General features: G+C 47.9%; 1 protein-coding gene across 3 annotated transcripts in view; it reads right to left on the bottom strand.

Moving 5' to 3' along the window:
* Nucleotides 1-27,229, bottom strand: part of LOC135917526 (protein NDNF-like) — a 254,547-nt gene that overhangs the window by 34,949 nt on the left and 192,369 nt on the right. For all 3 annotated transcript variants that reach the window (XM_065451104.1, XM_065451106.1, XM_070523681.1), the window contains one exon: nt 4,773-4,900. In XM_065451104.1, coding sequence (XP_065307176.1) covers nt 4,773-4,900 — 128 coding nt within the window. The remainder of the gene's footprint in view (nt 1-4,772; nt 4,901-27,229) is intronic.

Raw genomic sequence — 27,229 nt, 5'->3', positions numbered from 1 at the left:
CACCAGCTTCACACGTCACGAACGCTGGCGCTTCCGCGGTGCATGAGGCGGACAAAACTTTTCAGCTTTCATATTCGTCCACCTGTGCTTTTCCTTTGTGGCTTCGTTATCTTGGTGAATGCACCAAGAGTGCCCCTTGAGTGCACCAACAATGCACCCTAAATGCTAGTGCAACGAAAGCAAAACAATTTTTTTACCACATTTGCTGAGAAAGGCGGCAAGAAAATGTGTTAACGAGGGGACTAAAAAGTACACAAGAAATGTTGATGTCTGTAAAATACACACGCATATTATACATAATTCAACAAAATATGGTACAGACAACATTAATAACGGTGAGTAAGCTAGCAGCATAATTGTTCAGCCGTTACGTTTTGCTACGCCTAGGTCTCACAGAATGGTCTGCTTTGAGACATCTAGCTGTTGCGGTGGCGAGGACACCGTGAGGGTCCGGCCACTGGATATCAACCGATTTGAAGCGGCTCAGGAATGCGGTGAAGTCAATGAACCCCACTCTTGTCGATCGGAAGCAACCAATCACAACGTAGACTTTTTTTTTAGAGAGTTACGCATTTGAAATATAGCGCTATCTTTATATTAAGAAGGCAAGCAGCTACTAGAATAATGAAGAACTAGACCCCTCGGCGATAAATACGGCAGACACAGAAGGGCGCTTTCGAAATACTTCCGTTATGAATGGCTAGGCCATGCCGCCATTACATAACGGCGTTTAAGATGTTATTTACGATGCTATTGCCATAGGCACCTATAGGTCAAAGAAAGAAGCTACCAGGGGTTTTCGTTATCAAAAGAAGACATCCTTCTTTTATGTAAGTTCAGGAAAAGTGAACAAATTGAGGTTCGCGCGGCTCAGATGAGAGAATTTACGGGTAGCTATAAAATCTGTTGACGCAGAAAGATTAAGATTCCGTCATTTAAGCCGGTACACTACAGCGCGCGCCTTAGCGGCGGCATATTTTCCACACTTTTACCACTGTACAAAGAAACGGGGTCGTTTCTATCCCGGGCTCGCTGAAGCGTGACTGCGTGTCAACAGCGTTTTGGCAACAGCGTTTCCCATACGCTGTATTTAATCTGTGCGAACTTCATACCTTAAAGGCGCACTATAGAGACAAGCAACAAATCAGGTCAAGTTTTTGTATTGTTATTCTGCAATTCTCGGCGTTCGATCGGTGGAACAGGAGACGATTTTCTGTATGGGAACAAAGGAGCCCAAGGCTGAAAAGAAAGATTTACGGGGAGGGGGATGTTTTCTCTTACACAAACTGCAGCACAAAAGACGTTACTGCGCTTAGTCACATATTTCACAGTCTCCTCGCGAATTTTCGTTCTTACTTTTTATTTATTTCTGACAAGTGCGATAAATTCTTCTGAATGTTAGCAGCTCTAATTTTCTTTTATTTCCACATACACTGTAGTTTTCCCTAATAAACTACTTAAAGTGACCTCTCGTAGTTATTGTTGCATTCTGTGAATACACAAATCACCGTCTCAGGGATTTGGAAGTGATGTCATCACGCATGTTCGCCTTTCGTGCTTTTCTGCAGACATATATATTTTACTAAAGACATATTACGCTGAACCTCTGTTCTAAATAAAGGTGCCCTGTTAGCTATGTTAAAACGTGACAGCTCGACTCGACGTCTTCTTTAGAGACGGTTTTGCCCCTCCGGTGTACCAATAAAGAAAGTTCAAAACGAGTCCTGCCCAAGAAGCAAAACCACATTTTCCGTTGGTAAAACAAGCAGGCGGTCCGGATCAAAGAGAAAGAAACATTGCGAAGGGCTGCATGGCTTCTGTAGGAGCTGAACATGTCGAGGGCTATTTGAGGGAAGCTAGCCGCGCCCTGTATACAGAGGGTTCTGACGAGCGCTGGACGTTTCGTTAATAAACGATTCAGTGCGGTCGCTGACGCATGCATGCTACGGCACAGCGCGGTCGCAGGGCTCGCCGTAAGTTCCATAAGCCACGTCTCCAGAAGAAACTGGGAGCATATTCGTGTTACAGATTTTTGTTGAAAGTTCTGCAGCCTCATTTCTCCGTTTATTTAACTCTGCTGCGTTCGTGTGATTGCGTTCACGTGGTCTCAAAGCGTTCGAACGACGACTTTGCTTGAACGCGCTGATTCGGCCTCCGTCGGGGCTGTACAGAGCGCTGTATGGCCTTCTGCTGTAGAAAAAAAAAAAAGGAAGCGTGATTTCTCAGTATCCTAAGTTCAAGGTAAGGTAGGAGATTCGTGGGATTTTCCTTGAGCTCTGGAGTTCTGGCACTGTCTTTCAATCCTGATGTCTGCCTTCAAATATGCGCCTGTTCGTTCGGCAGCACAGCGCTCCAGTTTCCTCTAGGCGGTAATGACGGAGGCTGTACAAGGTGTAGCTGTAGGCATGTATGTAGAAGAACTGCAGAACTTAGACATGACCTGAAGTTTGTTCACGATTATTAGCACTTTGCTAATGCCTAATATGATCAAAACGCAAACGTATTATCTTCAGCCACACACCCGTCTTCATTATCATTTCCCGTAATTTATTCATGACCATACATTGCCTAGAGTTAAATCTTTAAATTATGTAGGCGCCGTTCTTTTTCTCTGCTCTACACCTCACACTACAGGCGCAGCAGAAAATTTCTCGGATTTATTGCAGAGCTTGCGCCACGATGAATGCAATGATTCCACTAACATTCACAAACTTGCTTTCGAAACGCTTAATTCGCCAACAGGTATATAGCACAGACATATTCAATCCGGTCTGTTACCACAAATGCCAGTCAGCCTAAAATGGGGCCGCATAATTTCTCCTGCAGAAATATCGTTACCAATCTATTATAAATGAAATTAAAGGCGCTCTTTCATCCCCCGCTTCACTGCAGCTTTGAACGAAATATTGCGCTTCTGTGTTTCTTTCGGAGACAAGTGCACAGTGTCGACCACCCTCAAAATTCGCCGTCCGCGTCGCGAAGATCACGCAATAACCTCGACGTCATGCACGTCATGTCAACGTACGCTTTGCGCTCATCGGCGCTCCCATGCGCCCATCCGCATCGCAACAATCGAACCGGACGAGAAAAAAAAAAAAAAACGCATATGACATGCTTGCTATAGCGCACTGCGATTGCAGCGCTCTAAAACGTGCTACTTATGATACGAACAGCGCATTTAGACGGACTGGCATGCTGCCTGATCTGTTTATCGCTGTCATAAACTACCGCGAGGGCGGCATATCACTGGCATAAATGGCGCGGCGATCGCCTGCGTCGCTGCCCTGTCACTCTTTATGCGTCAGCGCACCAGGCTAAATATAGTGTTCGTTCATACGCTACACGTTTTGGAGCACTGAAATCATGGCGCACGAAGAGGCATGTCACCTGCTTTTTTTCATATTTTGCCGGTTTTCTTTAGGACGTAGAAAAAACGAATACCTAAACAGTTGAAGTTAGAAGGTGCCGAATCAGATGTTTCCTGGAACCATCAACAAATTTTTCATTTGAAATTTTGCGCTGAAGTTAATAGTTCCGAAGCTAGTTAATTAATCTTAACAAATACTGCAATTTTCCAGATGACCACGGAGCGACGCGCCTGCTTGTTTCAACTTTAAGGAGACACCGAATAGCGTCACTCGGGCTCAATACGCAGCCAGAACTGCTGCTCTGCGGGGACTAGAAACGCGCATTATAAATTGACATGGTCGTAAGCGCCATCACCCAGTGACTACAGGTGAATTAACACTGCTGAACAACTCCCAACTTCCATTTAAAGTCAACGGAAGCTAGTTATAATGTGTTTACTACGGTAAGAAATTTTCCAGCATATCCTTGAAGACGAAAGGACCAAGAAAGCCTCTTTGTTGTCTCTCATTACCGAAAAAGACACACAAGGACAGAAAAGTAGAATTTACGAGAAAAAGTTGTCCGGTTGCAATAATTATTCCAAGTTTTACCATCCTGTTGCCGCTATCTTGTTCCGTGGTTCGAGACATAAAGCGAACCGACCGCCACTTGAAGAAAGTGGCGGTGCATGCACCATACCTTGGCATTGCAAATGAAATGCACGAACAAGCGCACACGTCAATGTTGACCGACCCTACCACTCTTCTCTCTCCCCTCACATAGGTCAGTGCCATACATATGCAGCGCGATTTGTGAATAGACGCGCACTTTTGCACGTATGCAATGAAGTGCGTCATTTTGGAAGCACACTATCCTAAGATTTCGTTTATCTTTACACCCGAGAGAACGCCGGGCAGGTTGGTCAGCGTGCGTATTTATTTTAAACACACGAGAGTGCATGCGCTCGAGTGCTAGTTCTGCGTTTCCTGGTCTCAACGATCGGCTCGTTGATAAGGAGGAATTCTTGACAGTCAGTGCGCTCTCAACATCGCCGTGCTTTCTTATGTTCTTTAAAATTTCACCTCTTCGTGGCATGCAAATCTTGCGAAGCCACCTCGAAATGGTGGCATCTGGTTTACAGAAGGTAATGCTGTAGCATGCAAGCTGCCTTAAAAGCCAGGCGATCGACCCACGTAGGAAAACGTTACTCTTGGCATGCACCTGTAAGTAGCGGCTGCCGTGCCGTCCCTTCAGTTAGTCGCTGTGTGTAGCGCCATAGCTGGTCGCGACTATCGGGGCAACTGACACGAGTTACAGCGCCTGGCGTGCCGTCTGCTCGGGCTTCTGCGGGCATCGAGAAACAATCTCTCCGCGCGTCGTGCGCGGTGAGAGGCGGGCACGCGGCGTTGCCGGCGGCGACCCACCGTTGGATTCCTCGGAGTAGTCGGACGGCGCCAGGGGCTTCCTGAAGATGTGCCACTCGATAGGCGCCGAGCAGGGACTCGCTGTCAGCAGCAGCGAATTGCGCTCCTTCTCCACCAGGAAGAACACCCTGCGGACCCGTCGGTGGGAAGAGAAGAAAGAGCTTAGCAAATGGATCGTGCCCGGTCGGCTGCCGGCATACGCTGTCGGCGTGATGCGCCGGCGTAGTTTACTAGCGCTAAAACGCGCATCAGAGCCCATTACTCGGGATGGAGTCCGTGATAGGCGGTTCCGAGCAGAAAACAAAAAGGTACAGCGGGTAGGCGAACGCCCACCAGCACCACTGTACAGCTTCGATAACGGCGCTGAGACGTGCGTCGCACTTACACGCAAGTGCTATACGGCGCGGCGCGAGGCATCTCAATACAGTGGCTATAGATCAGCTGGAACAGAAACGATGCTGGGAATAAACGCGCGTCGCTACCTTTAAAGGCATCAAATCTTTGCTTTTTCAAGATCCTAAGGCGCAGTGCAGGGTTCGTAGCAAGCTCAGTACGTTTACCTCACTACACGGCTCAAAGTAAGTAGGCCGCCAACTGGACCCTCACGACTTGCTTCTCGAGTGGCACGGCCGCGTGTTCTGCGTATGCATTCTTTATATATGTCGCATCCACCTGGCATTTTCGAAGTACCGTCGAAGACTAGCGCTTCGTCCCAACCCACATATTTTATTTTCCTTAAGGTAGACGCTATCGTAAATTCTGCCCTTTTTCTTTATAAAGTCCACGACGATCATTAGTTGTGCCCATATATAATTACAGTGACCAAATTGGATCGATATAATTATAATAATCATAGACACGTTCGTTAGGCGTCGTGTTACAATATAAGCTGAAAATGTAGGTCTCCCCACTTAGAGGTGCATTAAAAAAAAAAAGCGGAAGCAGCCATTAAGATAAGGTTAGTAACTCACTGTTGTATATGTGTGTATGGTGTTAGGCTGCTGAGCACGAGGTCGCGGGATCGAATCCCGGCCACGGCGGCCGCATTTCGATGGGGGCGAAATGCGAAAACACCCGTGTACTTAGATTTAGGTGCACGTTAAAGAACCGCAGGTGGTCGAAATTTCCGGAGTCCTCCACTACGGCGTGCCTCATAATCAGAAAGTGGTTTTGGCACGTAAAACCCCATAATCTTTTTTTTTTTGTCGTATGTGTTGTTAGGTCTTTGGCAATGCGAAGGTGGTAATAGCAAGGCAATTTAAACTAACTGGGTTAACAAGCTCATTACATAAGCAAGTGTAGGCTTCGTTAACTGCTTGTTAAGTGCTGATACTAAGTGCTTCCACAGCGCGCTATATTTCATAACACGATCACTGAATCCCACGTGAGTACACAAAAACCGACATATGTCATCGCAATACGACATTATAGGTAATCGCAGGAACAAACAGCGTATGATGATGACGACCATTATTTTTTTATTTCCTCATCTTTATTTACAAAAACTACTCGTGTTTCTGCTTGCTTTATTTTTGCAAGATGGCCTCATTTCGGGACGTTGTTAGTGCCACGTATCGATATTCGTAACTCTCATCTCGAGAACATTAACTGAAAGAAAGCACATAAAGGTTCTCGCACAAATACAAATATGCATTAATTTGTCCAACCAATTCTTTACGATTATGGGTTCGAGAAAGCGGAATGCGGATCTTAACTGCGCCTCAATCAATTAATGGTACCTCTAACGATATCGCCTTATTATTGTCATCACATGGTATAACAGACCTAAAGTCGTTCCACACAGGGCAGCAGGTATTTGCGTTTACTAACCTAACATCCGCGTCGATTATGGGTCTGTCAAAGTTAGAATAATGTGTTATAATGTATTAAAAGATTAGAAAGAGTGAGAAAATGATGCTATTACCACCTCCTTGCCAAAATTTTTGCTATGAGTGTGTGAAAAACACGTTCAGAATCAGACATTCCGTTCAGACATACAACATCAGTTTGTTTTTACTGCCGTGTAGAGCAAACAGGAATACCCGATTTAGCAGCAGTGCATGAAACACATGGACAAAAGGCTTTCATGAGATGAAAACGTGAGAAAACTGGGTGCTGGAAAGAACCTATGCACGCTTTGCTGGTTCACTTCGTACCCACCTAAGTACCTAAAACTCTAAATGTCACAAAGGTTATAATGCTTGCCTTATACCTTAATCGGTGCTCCATACAGGACGAAAGGCTTGACATAAAAGTTAAGACAGAATACAGGCTCTCAGTTCAATCCAAAACCGGTACGCCGCCCTGCTGTGGCCCGACTTCGAGCACAAATGTCAGCTTTTTCGCTTGATCGAGAGATTTGGCTATCAACTAATCAGACTCCGTTCCCCACGGTCGGCCAGTCTTAATTTCGGATGACAGCGAACGGCCCGAGCAAGGCCCACCTGGTGGTGCAGCCAACGACTACGGGCACCACGTTGTCTCCCGCATTTCCCTCAGACAATGCGCAGTGACAGGGTTACACTTTCGAGCCCCCACACTGCGTGCGGCGGCCCCAACCAGTCAGCCGCGCGGCGACCTGTGCGCGGCCAGAGATACGTGCCGCTACGCTAGGGTCGTTTTTTATTACGACTCATGCAGGACGTGCGTGGCCTCTTAAAGGGTTTCTTGCGTATGCACGCGGTATACAACTTTCCCTGTGTACGCATGTAACCGAGATTACCCCCTCCCCCCCCCCCTTCCCATTTAATCTTTCCTCTCCGCCTCGTCGCATCTCTCGTTTGGTTTCTTTCTTTCTTGGAGTTACCCCTGCATTTTCTTTGTCGATTTCACTCGCTGCGTCGCTCTCGTATCTCTCCGTATTGTATAAAGCAGGAATAATTTGCTCCGCCGGCTCCGCTTTGCACGCGTGCGCGCGCGCACGCAGACGCAGCTGGTTTGAAAGCACGCCTTCACTATCGGCCTGTCATGTGGCAGAATGCCTGCATTTGTCTCGCAGCAGCCACGCTACAGGTTTTTTGCACAATCGGGAGCGACTCGTCGCAGACCCGCGTCGAAGCGACGCGGCCCGCGGGCGGCCTGCTGCAGTTCGCGTGAGCGGAAGACGAGAGCGGCGCCGTTTCGTGTCCCGCGGCTGTGTTTCCCTTTTGGCCGCAGGGTTCTGAATGCGCGCGAAGGCTGGGAACAATGATGGAACGTGTGTGCGTTGGAGACAACGTATAGTTGGAGCCAAGGCCCGCTGCGGGCTGAGGAACGCGCGAAGAGATAGCTGGCCTGAATGCGCTCGCCTCACCTTCGGCCGGGGCCCTACATCGGGCGCACGTGCAGCGGGAAATTGATGATCCACCTCTGATAGTGGGATAAGACATGGACGCGATGAAGACGCTGCATAAGCCAGTGTGAATGATTCAACGATTCTAAGCCATGCGATGACTCCAGCGCACTGCTCTGAGAGTTGGTTGGAGCCCTCGGAAGAAATGGCCCAGAAGTGCGGGTTTTCTTCCTTTCTCTCTCTCTCTTGTTTGTCTTTTGCTTTGCTGTCTGTTCAAATAACGAAAACCAACACACAGGACCCCTTAGGCAACACTCGTGTGAATATTTAACGATCTTGTTTAGATAAAGTGCAACATTGCAGGGATACGGAGATTTCCTTATTTGAAAGACAGATAAGAAGGCACTTTTTCATTGCATCACTTGTCATCACTGTGCAACTACGCCTGGAGAATCTTGAAGATAGCTTACAGATATTTTTCTAAATTTGAAAGAGACAGAAGAAAGGGGAAAGTTAACAAGCAGGGAAGTTAATAAGACGGGGTTAACAAGACCCTACGTTGGGGAAAGAGGGGAGGGGGAGGTAAGGCAACAGGAAAGTAGAGAGCGAGAAAGAAAGGGAGCACAGATAGACAATCACGGTCGGTTACTGTCCCCGTATAATATCACCGCACAGCACTGTAGGACTTGTAGCACTATAAACATCTGTCCAGCCTACAGCCGCTTGTCCAAGTCTGTTGCCCTTAAAAAAATGCGGCAGTGCCCTCGTCACCCTCCGCTGCGATGGCTTGTGATGTCGGCATTCTAAAATTACTTCCTCAGTTCAAGGTGTTTGGTCAAAGTGCACTATCGCGATTGCGAGCGATCGTCTCTATAAATTGTAGCGAGAGAGAGAGAGAGAGAGAGAGATGCAAATGAAAGGAAGGCAGGGAGGTTAACCAGACTTAAAACGTCCGGTTTGCTACCCTGCACTAGGGGAAGGGAAAGGGGAAATAAAGACGGAAAGAAGAGCGTGACAAAAATGAAAGCATGAGAAAAAAAATATGAGAAGGGACGAAATGGGGTCATTAGAGTCTTTCTAATAGGCCACTGTCACGTAGAAAAGTCAACAGAGCCTTGACCGACTTTTGCTGCGACGACAGTTCACGTCGGCATTCCAAAACTGACTGTTCTGAAAGCGGCCTGTCGTCAAGGCGCGCCAACGCGGTCGCTAGTGACAGCCGGTGCGCGCTGTATCGAGGACAGTGGCAAAGCACGTGTTCGATAGTCTCTTCGCCGCCGCAGTGTCTGCAAGCCGCGCTGTCATCCATACCGACTCGGAAGGCGAAGGATCTTGTATAGGCGACACCAAGCCACAGTCGGCAAAGTACTGCTGTTTCGAGGCGAGAGAGTCCAGGCGGGGGTCGAAGTCGAAGGGATGGGTCCAGTCGGTGTAGACGTGTATGCTTTAAGCTGGGTGTGTTCCATAAAGTTTTGATGGCTTCATTTGCAAGCAACCGAATTTTCGTTGCAGCGTCTGTTCTTGAGAATGGAATGGAGTCTTGTAAGCCCTCCTCGTGTGCAGATCGTGCTGCTGCGTCGGCAAGTTCATTGCCCATTATGCCACAGTGGCTTGGAATCCACTGCAACGTGATGTCGTGTCCTTGCTCGACGAGGTGGTGAAGCAGCAGTCTGATTTCCATAACTAGTTGTTCGTGGGGTCCTCGGCGTAGGGCAGAAACCAAACAATGAAGAGCAGCCTTGGAGTCAGTGAACACGCTCCATTTCCTGGGTAGTTCTTCAGAAATTACACGAAGTGCACAACGAATAGCAGCAAGCTCCGCGGCAGTCGATGTAGTCTGGTGAGATAGTCGAATCTTAATTGTGGAAGGTTTTGCAGGAAAGATCACCGATCCTGCAGACCCATTCACCGTGGTTGAAGCGTCAGTATAAAGATGATGATGCTCGTTGTAAGTCTCATACAGCAAGAGCAGTGAAAGCTGCTTGAGTGCTGGAGACGAGAGTTGGGCCTTTGTTCGTATTCCTGGTACCATTAGTCGAACATTTGCTCGAGCCAAGCACCATGGTGGAAACGGAACTTTCGCTGGAGCTGTATAACCTGATGGAAGGTATGCACGATAAGGCAGGACTGTTTCGCAAAAGGAAGCACGTGGTCGATCCACTGGCAGTGAGGCTAGATGATGGGCAGGGGCTCGAGCAAGGTGTCTTACGTGTGCTCTGAGCGCTTCCATGACTATATGGGTCTTGGCTGGGAAATCGTGTGCAATGGCAATTGTTTCAGCCGTTGACGAACACCGCGGCAATCCAAGACACACTCTAAGTGCCTGGGCCTGGACGCTTTCGAGTGTGCGGATATTACTTCTGCAGGTGTTGGTCAGCACAGGCAAGCTGTATCGCAAGTACCCAAGAAAGAGCGTCCTGTACAGCTGCATCATTGCATGTACTGAAGTACCCCAGACATTTCCTCCAAGAAACTTAAACACATTAGAGATATCTGTCAGGCGCTTCTTTAGGTAGGCCACATGAGGACTCCAACAGAGGTCACGATCAATTATTACGCCTAAGAATCGGTGCGTCCTGACATAAGGTATGCTTTGACCGTCGATAGATACATCGTATGATCTCATTGGCCTTCGGCTAAACGCGACCAATGCGCATTTTTCTGGCGAGATCTTGAGGCCTTGTTCATTTAAGTATGCCGATGTTGACGTGGCAGCTTTTTGAAGCCTGGCGCGTACTTGCGGCCGTGTCACACCAGATGCCCAGACGCAGATGTCATCGGCATACAGTGATATTTTAACTGTGCTCGGAAGTCGTTCCACGAGACCAATGAGTACAAGGTTGAAAAGTGTGGGACTCAAGACACCGCCTTGTGGAACTCCATGGTGCGTATAGTATTGCGAGGTTGGGCCAGCTTCAGTGTTAAGAAAGAGAGACCGCCTATGTAAATAACTGCGAGTCCAACGATATAATGGACCGCCTAGGCCCACCGATTCCAATGCTTCAAGTATGGCGTCATGAAGAACGTTGTCGTAGGCTCCCTTTATGTCTAAGAACATTGCGGCAGCTAACCTCTTACACGTCTTTTGGTGTTGAACATAAGTTACCAGATCGATAACGTTGTCGATAGAACATCGGTGACGTCGAAAACCAGCCATGGCGTCCGGGTAGATTTCGTAGTGTTCAAGGTACCACTCAAGTCTGGCGAGGATCATTCGCTCCATTACCTTCCCAACGCAACTTGCCAGCGCAATTGGTCGGTATGAAGTAATCTCTAAGGGAGACTTGCCAGGCTTAAGAAGCGGTACCAGGCGGCTGATCTTCCAATCTTGGGGAACGTTGCCCTCCTGCCACGACTCGTTATAGATATTAAGGAGTGTTCTTCGTGCCCGTTCACCAAGGTGACATAGCATGCGGTAAGATATGCCATCCGGACCAGGCGACGACGACCGATTACATAGGGCGAGCGCCGCGTCAAGCTCTTGCGTCGTGAAAAGCAGATCCATGCGTGAATCTCGTGAATCTGGAATACGGTTCAATGTAAGCGAAGCTGTACGAGTTCGCTGGCCCGCAACCATAGCACAGAAGTCTTCCGCCACATCAATGTCTTGTCGGCGCTGGAATAGTGCTAGGGCCTTAAACGGGAAACGCTGTTCCGGAACAGAACGTAGACCACGCACAGTTCTCCATATTTGAGATAGCGGTTTGCGGGGATCTAGCGACGCACAAAATTTCGACCACCGCTGAGCCTCTAGTTTGTCCATGCGGCGTTGTATCTTCTTTTGCATTCGCCTGCCTGTTCTTAGATCTTGAATTGACTTAGTGCGTCGATATCTTCTTTCGGCACGACGGCGAATCGCACGAAGCCGCTCCAATTCCAGGTCGAATTCAGAATACCTTGGAGAACACGTGAGTGTGCGCGTGGCTGTCTGTGCCGTTTCCTTGATAGCTTGTTGAAGTCCACAAGAGAGGCCTTTGTGACAAGCGTCCTCAATGTGGGATTTAAAGACAGTCCAATCTATTCTTCGTATCGTGGTGGACGTATACGTGTTAGACATTCCCGTGATCTTGAGGTAAGTGGGGATGTGGTCACTTCCGTGCGTTTCAATGTCCAAAAACCACTTAACATGTGTGGCGAGGCGGTGGGAGACGAAAGTCAAATCGAGGCAGCTGCTATACGTTATTCCCCGCAGAAATGTTGGACTCGCGTCATTCAGCAGGTAGAGACCGTTGTTGGAAGCCAAGGAAGCTAGTCGTCTTCCCGTCGCGTTAACCTTAGAGCTTCCCCAAATGGTATGGTGTGCATTGAAGTCCCCGGTGATAATCCATGGACCAGGTTGTGTTTTTAAGATGTCTTCGAGCCTTTTGGTGTCAAATCGGCTTGATGGAGACAGATACACCCCCAAGAGTGCAAAGGTGACATTCCTATTTTTAACAGTCATGCACACATACTGATTGTCGTCATGAGGTTGCACCGGTTGGACGACGTAAGTAAGTTCACGGCGAATAAACACGACGACCTTGCTGCTTTTGATGTCGCTTGATGAGAATGTTGTATCGTAGCCGGATAGTCTTATTGGATGGGATAATCTTGGTTCACAGATGACAATGATTGGAAATCGGTTAGTGAGAACAAATTGACGAAAATCGGCGATGCGAGATCTTAGACCTCTCGCGTTCCACTGAAGGATCGACGCTTCTCTGACCTCCTTACGAAATGACTGGTGATTGTCAGTCATAGCTTCACTCAAGGCTTGCTAGGACGGGGCTCAGCGCGTCGAGCACTTGTAGCCTACTTCGAGCAGATGGAGTGTCAATGCTTGTCAGCATGGCCCTGATGACATTCACAATAGATCGCAGCACCGGGATCATTTGGCAGTCGACTGTTGAAGCCTCACCAACAGAAGCGGGCTTCGATGGGAGCGTCAAGCGTGGCGGCTCCTTAGAGGACTGATAGCTTGCAAGCGTCGGCCACTCTTCCACGGGGGCAGCGTTTCCCGTCTGAGGTCTCCTTGTGCTCTCGGGCATTCTATGTGAGGATGATGGCGTTGGCACAAGCGGCGCACGAACTCCACCCTGTCTTGAGCGTTTTCGTCGATGACGACATCGACGCCGGATCTTTTCTGAGGCTTCTCTATGGGTTGAGTTATCCCTGACCATTTGCTTCAGAACTTCGAACTCTTTTTTGAGTCTTGGGCATTCTTTAGACGTCGCTTCATGGGTGCCTTTACAGTTGCCACACCTAAAGTTTGTTGCACGGCAGACATCTACAGTGTGTGACTCCGCGCACCGGGGGCACATTGGGGAGTTTGCGCAGGCGCCCTTAACATGCCCGATCTTGAAGCACTTGTGGCATTGAAGCGGCTTTGGGACAAACCGCCGTACGACATGTCGGAAGTGACCGACCTTTACGTGTGAAGGGATGGAATCCCCCTTGAACACAATCTTCACACAACGGCTGTTGCCGAGTCGGCATACGTGCGTGATGACCACTCCTTCGTATGTCGGTTTGATTAGAATTGGCAGGTCCGAGTTCGAAATAGCCAAGTCAACGTCGTAGATCACACCTGCAGTGCAGGCCCCATCCATAGGTATGATCGGTCGTACTTTTATGTTCCCCAATTCTGTGATCTGTCGTAGCGTCTCCAGCGTGGTTCCACGGGTTGTGTCGACAGCTAGAACATTCTTTCGTGTGTTCAGCCGGACTTCCTTGATTTCGTTTGGCGCCTTTCCCTCAAGAAAAACAGAGAGAGCTTGCCTGTTCAATACTCGAAGGTTGACGGAAGAATCCACTGGCATGAAGAGGATGGTGTGCGGCCAGCGTTCACTGCCTGCCTGCATGGTTGACGTACTCGCTGGTGACGACGCCTTGATAAGCCTCCTTTTAGCCCTTCGGCTCCTCACCGACACGAAGCTGTCATCGGATGAGTCGTCACCTGTGATTGAGTAGACCTCTGTGTCTTCACTGGTGCTGGACCAGGTGCCTCGTTTCCTTGAGGAGCTTGTCAATGTAGTGATCTGGCCAGACGGGCCGGCAATAGGCTCTGCATCCATGGCCACAGGAGTAAGAGTCTCTCTGGGGCGTTCACTGGTGGTTGACCAGGTGCCTTGACTCATAGAAGAGCTTGCAGTTGCAGACTTCTGGCTGCACGAGCCTGCGGAACGTTCCGCGTCCATCACCTCAAGCCAGGACGCGGAAAGCGCTCCAGAGACTGATGAAAATTTGACGAAAAACTGGCTAGCTGGCACAGGTGCGTTCTAGATGATGATGATGATGATGATAGTCTCATATTATGGCTCGTACCCACACTGGGGGATTGGCCAAGAATTGCGTGCTGAAACGTTCACCTATTTTTTTGAAGTGCCACTTATTCGATGATAAAAAAATATATATATAACGAAAGAGAGATAAGAAAACATACAAAAACCAATAAAATACAAGACAAAAGTTAAAAATTTATTCGTTTTGTTGACGTTATGTAACTGCAAACGGCATCAAATACGTCCCTGTGGCTGACCCCTATAACTGACGCACCGAAAGATAGTATGGTTTCTGGTGATAACATTAACCCTAATTTTGCGAACGGAAGTTCGAGATGTCTTTTCCTTAACAATTTGTATCGTCGACATGCCAAAAAATAATGATCTAGTGATTCTGTTTCTTGACAGTATGGACACAGAAGTGATAGCGTCAGACCAGTCCTGTGTAAATATAGGTTTAATGGAGGGACACGGCAGCGTAATCTCGTGACCGCTACTTCTGATTGTCTTGATGGACACCACTGGATTTTCCACGGAAATTTGAGGTGCTGATATTCTGTCCATGTTGTTATTGATTCACTGACATCTCTATGAATTGAATATTTTCTATATCTGATTGCTGTTATGTGGGCCACCAAAGGAAGAACCTGCACTGAGTAACTTCGTCGTCGTCCAATTGTAGCGAGGACAGTCACAGAGATGATGCGGACGAGTCTCCTCGCTATCACAGTCCTCACACGATGCATCGTCGCCCCACCCGATTCGGAAAGCAAAAGATTTCATAAAGGCCACTCCTAGCCACATTCGACAAAGCAGGGTATCTTCGCCTCGGCAGACTCCTGCTGGGATGCGAAGGCGGAGAGAAGAGTTTATGTAGTGTAGGCGGTTGCTTTGAAATCTTCGTGTGTTCCACATGGAGGACGTCATATCCCGGATGAGCATGCGAAGTTTCCTGTACTTCATAACGGCATCGACTCATCTTCGTCTCGTTGAAGAGCCGACCGAGTAGCTTTGTCGGCGTGTTCGTTACCTTTAACGCCGTAGTGCCTTAGAAGCCACTGAGATGTCACGTGCCCTTTCTCAGCCAAGGTGTGAATTAGTTCTCTAACCTCCATTCGTTGCTATCAGCAATGCGGCACGCACCACACGAGAAACTGGTATTCAAGATTTGAAAGTTACCTGAAACTGCAACAATTACGTTATCTTCAAACCTATAAAAAACATTATTCTTACGAGAATGTCCCGGCGCCGTTTTATGCATGGTTTGGCGTTTTTGACTGTAAAGTGTCGATTGAGCAATTCTTCTACCCTTACGAAATTGGCAGCTTTGAACACAGGCGCAGTTCACTTCGCGCAAACTTTTCGTTGATCTTAGCATAAAGTGAAGTGGAATTTCAGGTGCACACGCAGAATACGGTCGTCAGTGCCGTAAGTACAGAACTATAGTTTCGGAGGCTGTCGTACGAGGACCGCGAGGGAAGTGCAGTAGACGCAGGCGATTGTCGGCGGCTTAAATAAACAGAGCTCATTCAGGCTTACTCATAAAGTATATTTTTAACTCCCGGCTGACTCAAACTGAGACTGAGCAACTCATACTCAGCCGGGGTCACTGGGACTAGAAATCACTACAGGCAGGCCCAGTCGGACTCAGACTCGCCAAAATCAGACGCAGAAAGGCTCCTGCAGACTTGCGGGATCACGGACTCACGCCTACCGGGTCAGCTCAGTCTAATGAAATCACGGGCTCATGCTCCCCCAAACTTACGGAATCTCGAAGGGACCCATCACAGGCGCACTCTCATACTTACTTGATCAGCTGACACAAACTCTCTGGATCAAAATGTATGCGGACTGACAATCATGAGCTCAATGAAGGGGTACCTGCGAGAGGTCTTCAGTGTCAGATGTACGCGTATTCGCGTCACAATCGACGGGTTCGTAGGCGCACTACTGCTGAAGCACACGTGTATGTCTGAGGGACCAGATGAAGATCGCGCACTCGTAGTACACTGAGAATAACATTTTGTTTCAGTAATCTTTCTTAAACCTGCGTGATCTTATCTACTCATTGAAGAGACGATCTATACAGAGTGTTTCACGTAACATGAACCAAGGATTTTAAATAAGTGCTTAGCCGCAGCTGAATGAAACCAACGGCATAAGGTTTGCCGGCATGTGGCGCTCCTTAGAGTATCCCTTGTATTCAGCTTAATTAGTTAACTAAGATGAATTATGAAAAAATTTCAATATTCACTACCGGGCAAAATGCCTTTCGTTGCGTTGTATAGAGGAGATTCAGAAACGACCGATCCAATTTTTGTGGCAACGTACATGCTGCGTGGCGATTTCTTTCGGCGTTTGAAGAAGGCCCACGAAATATGAACTAAAACCACGGGACTGCGCTCTCAGCCGTGCGTCGAACCTATCGCTTATTATGGACGACGGCGCTTCCTTTCCGTGTGCCACCGCCAAAGATGCTGACGCACCGTGAAGACGACGCCTAGAGCCGCGGCCGCTCACTTCGCCACGGTCCGCGCTCACGGTTCTTTTACACGAACCACGGTTGAGAACGCTGCAGTACGACAGCGCACGAGCGCAGTCGCGTGGTTTTACTTCTTATTTGGCGGGCTTTCCTTAAACGCCGAAAAAAAATCGCCACGCAGCATGTACGCTTAAATCAAGTTATGAGGTTTTACGTGCCAAAACCACGATCTGATTATGAGGCACGCCGTAGTGGAGGACTCCGGAAATTTCGACCACCTGGGGTTCTTTAACGTGCACCTGAATCTAGATACACGGGTGTTTTCGAATTTCGCCCCCAGCGAAATGCGGCCGCCGTGGCGGGATTCGATCCCGCGACCTTGTGCTCAGCAGCCCAACACCATAGCCACTGAGCAACCACGGTGGTATCGTGCTTATCAGCTCAACACCATAGCCACTAAGCAACCACGGCGGGTAGCATGTACGTTGCCACAAAAATTGAATCGGTCGTTGCTGAATCCCCTCTGCAAAGCAACGAAACGCACTTGGCCCTAAAGTGAATATTAAAAATGTAACCTAATTCATCTTAGTTAATTAACTGATTAAGCGGAATATAAAAAAAATAGTCCAAGGAGTGCCACACAACGGCAAACGACGCGCCGCTAGTTTCATTCAGCTGCGGTTAACCACATTTTTAAAATTCTTGGTTTGCGTTACGTGAAACACCCTGCATGTATATGTTCTGCGAATTTCCAGCAACATCTATTTCTTAGATGTTAGAATATATATGGTGGTAAAATTAGTAGGTTCCATGTGCTGGCAGTTCCTGCACGATGGCGAGTTCGAAGCCTTTATTTATTTTCTTTTATACCCCATATGCCTTGCGGCAGATTCTCCCGAAAAAAGAAAAGAAAAAAGAAAGGCCTCAAGAAACACACAGTTAGGACGTTGTAATGGGGGTGTAAACTTAGGCCCAAACAATAAAACGTTCCTTTCCTTCGAGCGCTTCCTAACCTTACGTGAGGCCTCCTTACAGCGAAGGACCGATGGAGGAAGCAAGCATACTCTGAAAGCTCCCTTCCCCCGTCCTCACGTAAGGAGCGGTTGCCGCCATGCCTGGGTTCGAGATTATCTCTTAAAAGCTTTAGGCGAACACCAGAACACTACTATTCAATAAAAAAGGTTGTATCGTCGCACAATCTTTAAGTTGATGAGCTAATATAGAGAAGCGTGGACGCTTTTTTCTAGTTTTGTTTATTAAACCTAAAGAAGTAGCGCATTACGGTGCAAAACTTGATGTGATCCAGCAACGCTGGTACGCCGGCGTCATGCAACGCCTAGCAACGCTTCCATGCCGCACACGTGACTGAAACGAACGTGCCTGGCAAAACGTACCGTGCTCGCGCTTGTCCGAAGGTGGACGACAGCGCGCATGCGCAAGCAAACGTCACGTGGTTAAGCAGTGAGGCGAAGCGCTCGTTCAGGGCCAGGAGCGGCGTAAGGACGCATGAAGGTAGCTTGGCCCAAACAATAAAATGTTCCTTTCCTTCGAGCGCTTCGTAACCTTACGTGAGGCCTCCTTACAGCGAAGGAGCGATGGAGGAAGCAAGCGTACTCTGAAAGCTCCCTTCACCCATCCTCACCTAAGGAGCAGTGGCCGCGTGCCTGGGTTCGAGATTATTTCTTCAAATCTTTCCGCGAACACCATTATTCTATTAAAAAATGTATCGTTGCACAATCTTTAAATTGAATAGCTAATATAGAGAAGCGTGGACGCTTTCTTCTAGTTTTGTTTACTAAAGTTAAGAAAAAGTTGCGCCTTACAGTGCAAAACTTGATGTGCTCCAGCAACACTGGCACGCCGGCGTCTTGCAACGCCTAGCAACGCCTAGCAATGCTTTCATGCCGCACGCGTGACTGAAACGAACATGCCTGGCAAGACGTACCGTGCTCGCGCTTCTCCGCAGGTGGGCGACAGCGCGCATGCGCAAGCGAATGCCACGTGGTTAAGCAGTGAGGTGAAGCGCTCGTTCAGGGCCAGGAGCGGCGTAAGGATGCATGAAGGTAGCTTTGCAGCTACCTTATGCTGAGGAAGCACCAAGGAAGCCTTCACCGAGGGCCCCTCAGTAAAAAAGCTTTCAGAGTGACATAAGGTAGCCTCACCGCAATGAAGGCTTCCTTAGTGAGGTAAGGAAGATTTCATTGTTTGGCTGAGGAAGTACCAAGGAAGCCTTCACCGAGGGCGCCTCAGTAAGGAAGCTTTCAGAGTGACATAAGGTAGCCTCACTGCAATGAAGGCTTCCTTACTGAGGTAAGGAAGATTTCATTGTCTGGCCCTTAGTGCGTTTACAGCTTTCACAATCAGTGTTTTACTACGGCATTACCAACTTGCACACTTCTGCAGCTTTTATTTCCTGTGTCGTCGGCGAGGTTTATACCACAGAACGGCCCGCGTGCAATCAGCCTTTTTTGTGGGCCGCAAAGAACGGTCACGCGAGGCCTTTGGAGGTGACACCAACTAACTAATCCGGCAAGAAACTGAGCACGTGATCCAACTGACAGAAAACAAAACACTCGTGGTTGTATAGGCATCGTATATTATGCCATTATTTTCTGGAGTCCCCCTGCACCCCCACTGGAAACTTTCTTCGAACCATATTCCCTCTGTCGCTTTGGGCGCATGTTAAGAACTTCAAGTGGTCAAAGTTATTTCACTACGGTGTCCCCTCATGCCTCCAGTAGTTCCAGGTTACGTATTAGTTTTGCACACCCGAGGCTCTTCGAACAAAAGTTTTGCACATAAACGCTCTTGCATACCGCCCGCGTAGCTATGCGGCCGCGGTAATTGAACCTGCGACCTCTCAGCGGCAAGACGTCACATTCACTAAGTCACCACGGTGGGTCTTGATTTATACTGAAGAATGGAATGCATCGCACATCTCCTTTGCCCTTTTCCCGCTCCCTTTCTTGCAGGTCACAAGCGAGAGTTATGCGTCGTTTCTCCGCTGCTCTCCATACCTCTCCCCGGCTGTTGCCTTACTCTCTTGAAGCCAGTGAGGGAGGAAAAAAAGTCTTTCGGAAAGCGGACAGCTCAGGTGTGTACCGCTCTTGGACGAGTGGGTAATGTGGCAAAGAAGAACTGAGCCCATCACATTTTACAGGGGGAAAAAAAGCGAGCGGTGTTTGCGTGCGTGCGTGCGTGCGTGTGTGTGCGTGTGTGTGTGTGTGTGTGTGTGTGTGTGTGTGTGTGTGTGTGTGTGTGTGTGTGTGTGTGTGTGTGTGTGTGTGTGTGTGTGTGTGTGTGTGTGTGTCTGTGTGTGTCTGTGTGTGTAAGGAGAGGGAGAGAGGTGCCGCACGGCTCTTTCACAGTCGTCGTACCAGCGCACACGGTCTTCCGCCATATTGCGGTGCACGATGTCTTCCCTCTCCCTTCTTCGACTTGCTTTCCTCTTCTCTCAACATCGATTGATCCTCGGCTTGCTTCTCTTTGTCTTCACTGCCGTGTCCGATCTCGAGGTGCTGGCACGGCAACCCGCGCTAAATCACTATCATTTCGCCCTATATACTCCATATCACCGGGTCAGCAGGTGTCGTGGCCGGCCGCATGTATGGAGCCGTATGGCGCGATGCAACCATCATCGGTACGACGTGTGTGGATGGGCTCCTTCTCAGGACGGCGGCGAGTGCCCACTCCGGTATGCGGCTAAGCCAGCCCAATTGCCAAGTCATTGGCTACGAGGGGCTTCCAGCCCGTCCGTGGTTAAGAGGTGCGGGGTCCCATTTTATCGCGCTCGCTCGTTCTATCGCGCTGGATGGCCGGTGACTCGTATATCATGGCCCGATTCAGTGGTGCCGTTGGTCCAGCTCAGCAGCTGCCCCGCAGGCTGCGCGGCCGGCGCACGGAGCGCAGAGGCGACTGATATACGCGCCAATTTTTACGAGCCGCCAAGGCATTTCGCACAGCGCATTCTTTGGCGCGTAGCGCAGGCCCGGCTGTCCTTTGTTTCGTTGCAGGAATATGGAACGAGCTCCCCAGAGGTGGGTGCTTTCGATGAAGGAAGAAAGAAAGGAAAGCAACGCTGCAGTCCAGCCGGCACATAGGTATACATATATGAACCAGCTTGCAATTGCTACCGTCAAGCACCAAATCTGATGAGCATGCGGCTAATGAAGTAATGCAACCAAAAAAACGAAAAGTGAAAGTTTCTGAACCGGAACGTCGAGGTGTTCAGCGTGCGATATAGGCGTTTCAGCATCGACATTTGCATAATTTGATTTCAAGCTCCGACATTTTCGTCAGTTTATTTTATTTTATTTTATTTTATTTCAATACCCTAAAGGCCCAAATGCGGGCATTACATGGGGGGGGGGATTAATTTCATCAAAGAAACTTATAAATATACAACACAGATTGTAAACGGCTGAAGACAGAAATAAGCAAGTTAAGAAGCCAGGTACAAGTTAATAAGGAAAAAAAAAATGGCTAGGAACAGGAACTGGAAAATTGCACATGTAGCAAATCTCACAAAACAAAACCAAAATCGCACCTTCAGAAGTTACAAAACATGGCATCTAACATTTCACGGAACGTTACGGCCGACACGCACACACACACACACACAAAATGACGCGCATTATTTTACATTGGAATTTTCTAAGTATGACCAAAGAGCTGTTTGAAATGATGATGTTCCAGCGATAGCCGCAATGCTAGAAGGAAGCGAATTCCACTCTTCGATAACCAGGACCAAAGGTGAGTATTTATATCATTCTGTCCGAGCGAAAATGATTTTAGTCTTCTTCATATGATCTACACGAGCCGATGTGTGCGGCGCCGGGAGAAGATGTGAACTTGCAAATGGTGTGTTGCTGTGGTAGACAGTATGGAAAAAGGATAAACGGCTGAATTTTCTGTGCATGACCAGAGGCGGGAGATGGAGCGATATTTTCAGTGCTGTTACACTTTGATACCGAGAGTAACGGGCAAGGATGAATCAAGGAGCCTTGTTTTGTATAGATTCCAACATGTTAATAAGATATGTATAATGAGGGTTCCAGATCACTACTGACGCGTATTCTATCACATGCCTGATTAGCATGTTGAATGCGTGAAGTTTTGTGTCCTGGTTGGCTTGGTGGAGTCGGCGTTTAAGAAGAGCAAGTTTTTTAAGGCTTTGGTAGTAATCAGTTCAATATGAGTGCTCAAGGATAAATCAGAGCTAAAATTTACACAGAGGTATTTTACCGACGCTGTAGTTTCATACATAAACATGCACATAAACCGTACATAAACTGTCATCAACACGCAATTTTAGCACAATGTCCTATTGCGATTACGCAGTTATCATCATTATTAACCTCGACATGCAGTCCATGGACGCTTATAATGAGCTCTTAGCCGAAGTGTTGCCAAACCATGGCCGCCATATACTCGCACGCAGCGTTAAACATGCACTACGGATATGTATACTCTATACCGAATGAATACCGGTTCGAACGTATACCGTCAGAGCGGCTCTAGAACGCTGTGACGAGGAGCGAGGAGGAGATTAACCTCACCATCGCGAAAACGCGTGCCGTCCAAGCTGCGCGCTTGTTCACGCTCGTGCTTTTCGACTTTTCCTAGCGTAAATAACGAATAATGGCGGTACCGGCACTTTTTCAGGCTCCTTCCTCTTATTTCCTGCGTCGAATTCATCTAAACGGATGGCTACCAAGTACGACAGAAAGAAATTTCGCCTGCGTCTACAGTTTCCGCGTCTGCTGGTGATATAACTTTCACTTTATCATTTCCACACAACGCATATTTCACTTACTGTTATCAGGACTTAGTCCGCTTTCTTTCTTTTTACCACGCCTGTCTCTTGGAATATATAGTTTTGTGGCTCGCTGTAGAACCTGTTTCGCTGGGCACCTGAATGAAGCTGGCCTTGAATAATGCTCGTCTCTAGCTCCCTATAATGTCGTAATTTTTGCATTCGCTTTTTTCTCGGCAGATTGCTTGGGATCGCGGCTCCCACCGAACGCTCTCTCGGCAGGTGCTGCGCACATGCACCGCTGCTCTAAGCTCCGAAACGGGAACACAGCGCACAGTCGTCAACGTTATCCAAGCATTCAGCCGCGCTTACCCACACTCAGTATACACACAGATCTGCTAAGACGATTCGGTGGCGCATTATCTGTCACTAGCATGCGCTGTCAGCGTAACATACTGGAAGATCTAAAAAAAATTAAAATAGAAAGGAGGCAGACAGAGCTAGAGACGTTGAACTTTCTTTAGAGCAATGGCGCATGCTCACATCGACAAGTAATTGGAGTTAAGCGTCGAGCGAATCGCCTATTTGCTCATAGATTAAACGACGAACAGCCCTTTGCAACGAACTAGGAAGAGAAATAGGAAAGCGTTCAGTCCTTGCTTGACTAATCTAATCTGAAAGACGTATAGAAGCGACTATATTCATTTACTTCGGACTAATCAGTGCGACGGCTTGAACACGAACGAAAATTGCCAGCTATGTACTGTATAAGCATAATCGATCAGAAATATTTGGCCTTATATTAGGTCGTTGGACTTTTTCATGCCTCTTCATTTCCTTTCGTTCCCTCGGCATTTATCTTTATGTTTATTTTTTATTTTTTGCCCTCAAGGAGGTCGCGCGTGCACAGCGCGAGTTTACGTTCCTAACCTCGCCCGTTTCGCTTTTCTCTCTTTCTCTCTATTTCGAGAGCGCGAAAACGTGCTGTCAGGTGTGTCTGACTGCGTAGGCGACAGCAGGAGCCGAGCTGTAAACGAAAAACTGCTACTCTTGCACAACTTTGGCGCTTGGGCAGGGAAACGAAATGAAGGAAAAGCCATTTCCCTGGATCTCTTTCTCTTAATTTTTTTTTTCTGCGTCTCGAAAGGCGCCTCGTTTGGATGTCTTCCCTGAATTGAAAGCGCAAAAGTTGAAACCCGAAAGCCTTGTTGGTCCGTAGGCTGGAATCTCGCCTATTTCTCAACCGTTTCTTGAATAGAGGCTTAAAATACGCCGCCTCGTGGCAGTGCTGCTTTCGTGTTGCACGCTTTTGTCTGTTGTCACGCGCACGTAAAATGTCGCGGCGCCCATGAAAGAGAAGAGGAGCCTGCTGCCACGCCTCTGTGCCAGGCGTCGACATGGCTGCTGTTTGCTCAGATAATCCCATTCGGCAGCCTCGGGAAACGCGTCAAAAATAGCGAAAGAATATATATACATATGCCCCACACAGGAGTAAGCCCTGAGGATGAATGAAAAAAAAATTGTTTCGTTACCAAACAGACGGACGACATAGAAAGAACGAACTACGTAGCCAAGGAGGCCCACATACAAGTATAAGGTTAAATACCCTTCATTTGTAAAGAAAAAAAAATTGTAGGCTCAGGTGCTCTAGAAAGTAACAAAAAGATCAAAATGAAACAAAAAGAACAAAAATGTGCGGGTGGCGTGATCATGACAACCCGCGTCAAGCTGGCTACCTCTGGGTAGGGTAGCCTGCCTCCCTGCGTTTCCTTGACTTTTCTCCTCCTCCCAGGTACAGTTGTGCTTATCGAACTCCAGCTGTGAAATCAGACACATTGGTAGTGATCTCTGTACTCGCATTCATGGACCAGGGGCGGCTAGTTCGAACATTTAATAACGTAAATAATAACGATTTTAAAAACACGTTATTATACGCTCCCTAGATCACCGCCGCTTTGCACCTAACAGTGTCTTAAAGATACTGGTCGGGAAATTTCACTTGAGAAGGTCGCCTCTTAATACAAGATATTGCGTGACTCGGGTGGCAAACGTCTTAGAACAAACCGGCGATATTGCCTTGTAGTATATTTTAACACGAAAAAAATATTGTAGCAACATTTTGGTTACTCTATTTAGCGACAAGTGTCGCGACACATGGTGTGTCCTAATTCTTAGATTAAAGCAACCTTGTTCATTACGATTTCATACGTCTGTGCGACATGTTTGGACCAGTCAAACAGAAGTGTTCTGGCCGAGAGTAGGGACGATGAGGAACAGCTGGCTCTGCTAACATGGCCGTCTATCGGCGCAATCTGTTCGCTGCCTCGGTGTCCCTTCGCCATACTCACGCCAACTGGAAGGTTTTCTTTCGATGGCTACAGACGCCGGGTTGATTTAGTACCGCCATCTTCTCCTCCACAAAAATTTTCAGAAGCGAAGGACCCTTTACATGCGACACAGTCGTCGGGTCACCGAATGTAACCAGAGTGAACGCGAGCTATACTCTGTGTGCGGCCTCATTACGCGGAAATTGTGCCGTTGTGTTGTGACCTGTGGGGACTAAAATTGCAGTGGTAGGTTCCTACGTTTGTCGCAGTGCTCTGACCGCGATGAGAAGAGTGTTTCAGTTCAAAAGCACTGACGAAACGGCCACGCGTTTAGGTGGTAGTGATAGGCGTACACTTCTGCCCAAAGCAGCCGATTGCATCAAAGCGACTGTGTCCACTGTGTAGATTGCATGTGAAGAAGTTCGATGGGTTAGATGTCGTCGTACGTTAAAGTAGCATTCATGTTTACCCTTCCTTTCGGAAGAAAAGATCCTTGGACCATGGCTCATGCATTCTTGCATGCAAAAGGCCACAAAAGCTCTTCTGCACTTCGTGAAGGGTACTGGATTGTACGAACGCTTGTGACAGCGGAGATACCTCTTCGACTGACTCTCTGAGTGACTGACTGTATTATTTTTCTTTTCTCTCCTTATATATTCCTGCCCTTTCCCCCTCCCCAAGTATAGGGTAGGCAAACAGACACGTCCTTGGTTACCCTCCCTCATAGAGTTTCTCACTACATTACCTAGAGGGAAATCTGGCGCTGCTGCGCTGTGGTATGCATGGGAATGCCGGTATATTGTGACTTCGGATTGGCATCGTTCTCGGAGAGACACGACACCTTGAAGACGCGCTTGGCCAGTACCGTTCCATCTGTCACAATGATTCATTTTCTACTAAAACAGCACGTGAAAAGCTGTTTTAGCTTTATTATTACGCAAAAACATGTTTTGTTTAACTATGAGAACTTGTAATTACGTGTACGATTATATAATACGTAAAACGTATCAGCGAGCCGCTAAAGTTGGAGGATAGACGACACGGTTCGCGCTCGCTTTGAATCAGTTTGTCGTCTGTTCTTGTTTTTCTTCGCTTGGTCGTGCATTGTAGGTGAGTGAAGATGTAATATGCGTGAATGGAAACATTTAATGAAGATTTTACTTTGAGAACGTGTTATTTGTGTAGCCAAATCCACGTTTTAGACGAAGCCTCTTACAACATCAGCCAACACGAGCCTCGCAGACACATATACCGTCATTCCCATGACGGCACGGTGCCTCCTTAAGAAACTCCCATAGACGGTGGCGCCAGATTACCCTCTAGGTGTTATAGTGAGAAACTCTATGCCCTCCCTAACCCTCCCTCTTCGTTTCTCTCTCTTTCATGTGTACCCTGCAACATGCGTTCTACGTACTCTTCCTGTACAAGCAACAGCATTGCGCTGATTGTTGACCACCGCGCATTGTGATGTGCTGAGCGTTGATGCGCTGTCACTCAGTCTCGGAAGCTCGTCTTGCTGAAACTATCACTTTTTTACGTAAGCACGGTGCACGTAAGTATACCCGCGTAGTGTATTGCACGAGGTTGCGTGTCGGAAACGTAGAGTGTTTTCTTAAGAGCCGCACACATAAAATGTTCGTGTAAGAGTATTATCTACGCGTAATTATACCTCACGTACTTCTCTAAATAAAAAAGTTTATTCACCGGATTCATGTCTGTCTATATCTGCGAAATGAACGTGGCATAGTGGAGATCACACACTATGTTGCTTAAATGTGTGCCTGGTATACAACATTCTTGCTGCTAAACTGCTCGTTGGCGGTCTAATTTCAAACATAAAAAACATATCGTGGTGCATGCATTTTAACGCCACAATTGGATGCACTATTGCTTGTCTTGTTCGGAAAACATCGGGATGCGCGTCGCCTACTTCTTTGCCAAATAGAAAGTGTAGAAATTGCGGGAACGGAACCACAGAGTCGTCTGTCGTTACAGCTGTAAAACATGGCGCATGCCTTGTTTCACCCATAGCCATCCAACCATAGCTTATGGTTTCACCTTCACAGTGTCAGACGACGTCACTGTTCCGCTACAGCAAATGCTACACGTTCCGCTAGGCCCTGCAGTAAGCCGTCGCCTAAAGGCAAGTAATACACTCAGCTGCTGTATTAAAGCGGGTCCACTAAGATAAGTGAGAACCAGCCAGCGGTGTAGCCACAAGAGGCATGCAAAGCTACAGCGTTCCCCCTGCATTTTGATCGAGATGTCGCACCACGGGTTTGTGAAGTGGTCGCCGAGCAATAGGAACAGCTGCACGAAATTTGGGGCTCCCGCTCCCTGTACCATAGGTACGAAGTTGGAA

This window comes from Dermacentor albipictus, chromosome 1 (genome assembly GCF_038994185.2).
Source record: "Dermacentor albipictus isolate Rhodes 1998 colony chromosome 1, USDA_Dalb.pri_finalv2, whole genome shotgun sequence".
In the NCBI taxonomy this organism is placed as follows: domain Eukaryota; kingdom Metazoa; phylum Arthropoda; class Arachnida; order Ixodida; family Ixodidae; genus Dermacentor; species Dermacentor albipictus.
Note: the sequence above shows the minus strand (reverse complement) of the source record. Positions and strands in the feature narration are given on the sequence as shown.